Here is a 7,297-nt window from a genome sequence, read left to right on the forward strand (position 1 = left end):
TTTTAAGGGTTAATAAACATCTTAGCTCCAAAATAAATCCGAATTTTCTGGCTATTTTTTGATGGGTTGAGTTTTAAAGGGTTAAAATGACCTGGGGGGCCTCCAGGGAGAAATTGGAAAATGTTGCTGTATTTTCCCATTTTCTTCGCATAAGTGCAAGAAGGTGAATGGGTGCATTGACGACGCCTCACAGGTTTATTAGTAGGACGATATTGCTGATCATAGCTGTTTGCCCGACAGACTGTATTAACATTCATAACAGTTGATAAATAAAAATGAAAAAGTAAAGAAACAATGTTAAAGAGTGTTTCTTTGACGTTGCATAGTTTGTCCACCAAAGGGCACTCTGCACTTTCCCTGTTGCCAATATGTTTGTAATGCTACAAACACAACAACCAGCTGAGCACAATTGGGTAAACAGAGCGTAAACAAGGACATAACTGCACACATCAAATGGTAGGGAACTTTGTTTATGGTTTTTGTGTCTGAAAGAAAAAAAATTAGATTTTTAAATGATCAGATATTTGTATTAATGTCAAAATATTGCCTATAGTGGTTGGGTTCTAAATGGCAGTCGTTACCATATAACTTTACTGATAACAATCCAGAGTTTTGTCGAACAAACCTTCTTTTTTACACATTACAGATCAAACTCTTGTCTGCTTGACAATCAGTAACTGAAAGACTTTCAGATTCATTCAGAGTGAAAATGATGACGGATGTGGTCAGAACCAAAGTGTTATTAAGAACAAAGACAAGCAGTGCTGTTATTGTTATCTATGCGATGTTAATTCATTCTAATAGAAGTATTACACGAGGTTCCTCCTAAGGTAGTTAGTTTAAATTTGGGGTGAAATCTCCTAAAACCAAGACGTAGCCATTCTACTACTTTCAGTTAAAGTGAGTATACTCATGTCATCAGAGATGCATTACTACAGACCGTCATACTTGATTATAAAATTAAAATTAAAATTAATTAGTGAGCTTATAAGTGTATAACAGTAGTGATATAGTAATATAATAGCAATTGTCATGATATGCTTACTTTACACTAACATCTGCATTACTTTAGATAAAATACTGTATTACAAAAATATGATATCTGTCTGTAGATGTGATGTAGAGGTGAGTGTTTAAACATGGACGTCCAGTCCTAAAATAGGCATGTATCGGTGTAGCTGGGGGTGTTCCCAGCTTGGCGCTTTGCTTCCTGATTTAGTACCACAGGACATTTAAGCCTTTCTTAAGCTGCTTGTTAATTCTGGCAGAACATGTTAGTCATATAATGTAAACATCCTGATTCAGCCTCGGACTGGGTTTGTGCACTTTTTGGCCTCCATACTCATCTGTTTCGTCTTTCATACCGGCCAAAGTGATAGGCTGCAGGGTGTGCAAAGACGTTTTAATGCTGGGTCACAATGAAGCAGTAAAACCTGTGAGCTGTTGCAATGAAAGCCAAAGTAACACCGCAATAGATGGTTGCTGTTGACTGCCAAGATGAGAGATAACAAACAGCTTCACACAAGAGATGTGACTGGTACATTTTCTAAGAGTCTTCGTACCACAGATTTTCTCCAGTCACGCTTTAAAAGCAAAAGTACAATCACCAATGCCACCAAGTGTAAAACTGGCATGAATTCTCACAACTCAAAGGAACAGACATTGGGAATACACTTAATTATTGTTTGTTTGTCTGGGTGTTTAGTAAGTAGCTGAGGCTAGAATCCACTTAGCTTAGCATAATAGTTGAAACAGGGGAAACTGTTGAGGCTTGCGAAAAGATTTCCATATCATTGCATATTCAGTACTGGTGTGGGCTTTGAGCTATGAGTGTGCTTGTTGCCAAATGCAGCGGTATGATTGGTCAGATCTGTTTATCTGAAAAATCAAGCATGACTCCAAAAAAATAAATGCTGCAAATTAATTCTGCAAGAGTTCATGGCCGGTGTAAATGGCTACATTTTATAATAACTACAATAACTGAGAATAATTTTTATTACACAAAATATTTGCATGAGTTTCAAGTGTTTGGTGTGTAAAGGTCATTAGCTCTTCTGATGCCCAAGGTTTTAAAAGATGATAATAACATGCAAAAGGCTACATTACCAGTGATCCAGTACTTTGATCTGGATCACAGAAAGAATAAAAAATGGACATTTCAATTTCTGGGTCTGAACCCAAAGCCAACGTGGAAGTGCATTAAAGCTGGATTCTGGAAGACATACTGTCTTCCTGTATATTCCTCTACGCTGTAAACAGACATCTGGTCCTACAGAAGTCAGTGGGAAAACGGCCCTTGGATTTAACCTCTCCAAACACTTTCCCGATGAGTTTATGTGCTCAGTGACTCATTTTGGGGCACACAGTCAATCACTTCCAGCATTGTGAGGTAATTTTAGAGAAAGCCAGGTGATAATAACCCAGAGCTACCTCTGTAGATTACATTTTACACAAGACTGTCCTTTGTACATGACCTGCACATGCTTGTGTTAACCCACACAAATAGTGGGCTCTCATAATGAGTTAAAAAAGAGGCACTCATTCCTAATGTAAACAGGACATGAAACATGGAGCCAAATCCAGACAAGAAAGGCTTAGTATGCAATGTAACCTTATCATGAACGCAACCACTGACAAATGAGCAAAAGGAGGTCTGCATTTCATTCGCTATTCAAAATATATACATAGAAAAACACATACAGTTTATAAGGTAACATAGACTTTGTTTTCTTCTTTGGATGTTCGCTGCCTTTTGGTCGATTCTCTGACAAAATGAACCCACACTGATCTGGGAATAGTTAGAAGGTCAGAGTTAAGTGGTTTGACAAACAACAAGAAAAAGCGATGTCCTGCGAAACTGGACTGAAAGCGAGTGAAAGAGCAGCCAGTGTCTAAAGAAAGACTTTGAAAGACGTTCAGAAAGCTCATATAAAGATATGAGGAGTGGCTCAAGACTCAGGCACAGTAATTTTACAGTACATAAAATTGACACAGGAAACTTTATACTCTCAGACAAGTTGCCTGCTGGTTGGATTTTATCTCTTCATATGTCTTACCCTACTTGTTACATGCAGCTATGGGTGGAGACTAGGCTACATAAGACTTTAACAGCCCTCCTCCAACAATCCAGCCTCCACACAGACAGCTTGACACACTCAGCCTCCTCATGTTACACAGGATAGTCTCACTCACTTTATTATCATGTTTTCTGTTTCCACCAGTGGAATTTCCACAGCTTGCCAGAGCAGAACTTGGCACACTTCAGAAGTTTCACCCTCAGAAAGCAAGCCTGTGTTTCATAATGTGTCTACCGGATTTATAGCTGAGCAGGAAAGCTGTAAGACTTGATGCTATAAAGCTTTAAAAGTGGTTTATAATTTATGTTGTTACATCACTGCATCAATATAAAATCACACTTTTACCACAGTTTTTTTGGTAAATGTATATTTACATAGTCTTGACTTAAGGTCTTAACTCAGTCACCTTATTTCACCCTCGCTAAAACACAATATGCGAAACCTTCCACCATTAAAACCCCCCCAAAAACGCTAACCACAAAATCCTAATTTCAAACTATAGTCACAAAATCTCTGACTTATTTGACAAAATTCTTTCTATTCACAGTTTGCTGCAAAATTCAAAGCTGTATCTTACAGCTTTGAAACTCTGAAGCTGTGTGCTACTTCATAATTATGTTTGACAAGACTTCGACTAGCCAAACTAATAAAAAAAACTGATGGTTTGATTTTATTGTACTTTTACTGAATTTATTTTATCCCTTTGCTCTGTGTTAGAGATTTATCTTTAAAGAACAGAAACTCACTCAATCAAATTAAGTGGTCAAACGAGCTGATTGGTGAACCACAGCTCAACCTAGCATCCCTGTACAGCGCTGAGTTGCAGCGCTCTGCTGGTTCAGGTTTTTTTGATGACTCACTCTCTTTGCATAGTGATTTTCAGTTTCTTCCTCTTCTTTCTGGTCCCAAAGTGTAGAACAATAAGGTGTTGGCTTGATGTTCTCTTGTGGCCGCTGGGCCGCTCCCATGGTGGCCCTCTGTGGCCTGGACATCTCCCTTATCGGGGGGGAGGGCTCTGCCGGGTGGTCTGGGGCCCTGGGACCCTGTTTTCAACTCGTATTAGAGGGGTGGTTTTGTCTCTAACAGGTACTGGAGTTGGCGATACATTGTGCATTTCTATTTGTTTCTATCTCCCCGTATCTCTCCTCTACCGCACCACCACCTCCTCTTTTTGCTCTCTTGCCTATAAATGTGATAACTGAAGTAACACAAATAGAAATAAATAAATAGATGAAGATTCACATAAGAAAGAGGAGGCTATAGAGATTCTATATAGCTGTTCTTGCAAAAGCAACATTTGTTTGGTACCACAATACATTCAGATCGCAATTCTGATTACAAAAGCTGCCAGACTTGACAGGATATTTTAAAAAAAAGAAATGTAGCACCTGTTTACTGAATTAAATAAAACAGACAATTAGAAAACTTAGATCACAAACTTGTCTGTAGCCAATTTTCTTTCTGCAGTGTGCAGTTTCTTTTCCATTTTATATCATAAATGTAGATATTTTGGTATTTTACAGTGTTTTTCACAGTGTTGTCAAACTGAACCATTAATGAAGACAAATCAAGAAGTTACTTAAAAATCAAAATTAGTTTCAGCTGTCACTACATTATTCAATATATTGCAATGCAAAAATTTATTGTAAGTAGTCTGTGAATATGTGTACAGTACAGTACACATGCTCAGTTTGTTTTCCAGTGAGTCCACTGTAAGGAGCTCATATATAATATCATATTGTAGAAATATTGATCAGAGCATCTCTCTGAGTGGAAGTGCTTGTGTTGACAGGATGCTGCTCTCCCAGCAGAGTAGTTGTGTTACATTTGCAGTGATGGATGCAGATTGATGTTTCATTGTCAGTGATTGCTTACAGACATGTTTTCAATGAAGTGTCTTAGCTTTAATATTGCATGGAAATAATTCCAGCAATGAAAAATAAGATGAGTTATACCACCTGTATGGTGTTTTAAGAACACCTAAGAATTAAATGACTCACTGCACATTACATTACATTATCTAATGCGTAAAGTTTTACTGACAGTGGTGAACCCATGGTTGTATTGTGTGTCTCTGTAGTTGTTTTGTGCCTTTCAGTTGTGGATTAGTGACTGAACTCAATAAGCGAATCATTGCAAGCAGATGCAAACTGGTGGAAGACACAAACATGAGACTGGGTCAGTCTTTAGCATCATTTTAATCATTTATCAGTGCAGGAGCTGGAAAGATGAGGCTTTCTGATGCTGAGAAACTCTTTAATCTTTTACTTCCTGTTTTGATCTTTTCAATGACTTTACCAGCATTAAGGAAGGGTTTTGTTTTAGTGATGCATAGTGATACCATAACAAAACTGCAGCATGTCACGACACACAGCCAATGCAGGGACCACAAATGAGGTTTATATATCTGTCATTTAGTGTCTCTTTGTATGTAAGTTTTTATAGTCATTTATTGTCTCTAGTTGTGTCGTTCTTATATTAATCTCCCTGATCACAGACTCTGAAACATGTCCCACTGACCCATGGACTGAGCTCCATCTGTGGTCTTTGTAAATATCCATGTATAGTTGATTTTGGCGTGGCAGAGTGCAGATGTCTGTGACAGTTCCACTTTCAATATGTGTAGAAATGTTCAATGAAGTTAAACGGTCCTGTCTCGCAGAAACTGTATAACAGGTATTAAAGCAGCGTTAGGCCACTCATGCCCATGCTGTTACTTATATTCTGTTTCTGCATTGCCACAGAGGTGATCATATTGCAACCGCAATGAAAGTTTTAGGAAATGGAAAACAATTTGCACCTCAGCACTGTGATCAGATAGGAGGAAGGTTCTTTCATGTAATTTCCTGTTAGTAATCACCCCTGGGACAAGATACCAAGCTGAATTAGACACTTTGGTCAGAGGAAGTGTGTAAGCTTAGATGTAGATAGCTACCATGAGTTAGTGAAACTACACTTCAGTGACAGGCTGGAAGAGACTTCTCATAAAAAATGTTGGTGAGTTTAAAGTCAGGATGTGGCTGAGAGGGCTTTTGTAGAGAAGCAGTTTATTGCATGTATTTAATGCATTCATTTGTGCTAACAGGGAATGGGTACTTCATGTCCTTCGGGGTTTTCTTCTGACCAAGCTCGGTCGGGGATGTACAAGCTGGAGATCGAGCTGAAAAGAGGACACAACCTGGCTGTCCGGGACAGAGGAGGTGCAGTGACATCTGTAGTTAATTGCATTTTTCAGCTCTTGCTTTTATGCATGTGTGATAGCTTTATTTGTCTATTTTTATTCGTCGATGTAGGAACAAGTGATCCATATGTCAAGTTCAAGCTTGCTGGCAAAGAGGTTTTTAGGAGCAAAATCATCCATAAAAACCTCAACCCAGTGTGGGATGAGAAGACGACCTTAATCATTGACAGTCTGAATGAACCTCTGTATGTCAAGGTAAAGACTTAGAACTAACACACACACACACACATACACAGCTTTTCCATATAAATTCTTAATGAACATTGGTCAGTGGAGATTGTTTATTTCTCTTCTGCAGGTGTTTGACTATGACTTCGGCCTTCAGGATGACTTCATGGGTTCTGCTTTTCTTTACCTGGAGTCTCTAGAGCAGCAGAGGTATGTCAGATATTAGTGCCAACATTGTGTTCTGAAAAACAAGAACAAAATAATAAAGAAATATTTTAATAATTCTTTGCATGTTTCACGAAATGAAAAAAGACACAGAATAAACACAGATAAAATGTTGTTGTATGTATGTTTTTATTGGTGTGAAAAAATGTTTTCTCCCTTCCTGATTTCCTTTGTTTGTATGTTTTCCACACTTAAATGTTTCAGATCATTGAAGAAATATTAGACAAAGATAGCAGAAGTAAACAAAAAATGCAGTTTCTAAATGGAGGCGCTTAATATTAAGGTGGAAAAAAGTACAAACGTACATGGCCCAGAGTGAAAAAGTGATTAACCCCTAAACCTAATAACTGGTTGTGCAGAGTTGTTGTGATTCAGCCACAGGGTTTTCAAGCATGAACCGCCTTTTTAAGGTCATGCTACAGCATCTCAACTGGATTCAGGTCAGTACTTTGATTAGGCCACCCAAAAATCTTCATTTTGTTTTTCTTAAGCGATTCAGACGTGGACTTGCTGGTGTGTTTTAGATCATTGTCCTTCTGCAGAACCCAAGTGTGCTTCAGCTTGAGGTCACAAACAGATGGCCGGG

General features: G+C 38.3%; 1 protein-coding gene across 1 annotated transcript in view; it reads left to right on the top strand.

Moving 5' to 3' along the window:
• The window catches only part of mctp1b (multiple C2 domains, transmembrane 1b), a gene marked incomplete in the record, with an annotated part of 43,969 nt that overhangs the window by 11,240 nt on the left and 25,432 nt on the right, over positions 1–7,297 (top strand). Inside the window, 3 exon segments of the mRNA XM_042223516.1 lie at positions 6,163–6,277; positions 6,371–6,513; positions 6,617–6,696. Of these exon segments, the coding sequence (XP_042079450.1) occupies positions 6,163–6,277; positions 6,371–6,513; positions 6,617–6,696 (338 nt within the window).

The sequence above is a fragment of the Haplochromis burtoni genome, unplaced genomic scaffold (genome assembly GCF_018398535.1).
Source record: "Haplochromis burtoni strain Fernald_Lab_line unplaced genomic scaffold, NCSU_Asbu1 Contig_113, whole genome shotgun sequence".
Taxonomy (NCBI): Eukaryota; Metazoa; Chordata; class Actinopteri; order Cichliformes; family Cichlidae; genus Haplochromis; species Haplochromis burtoni.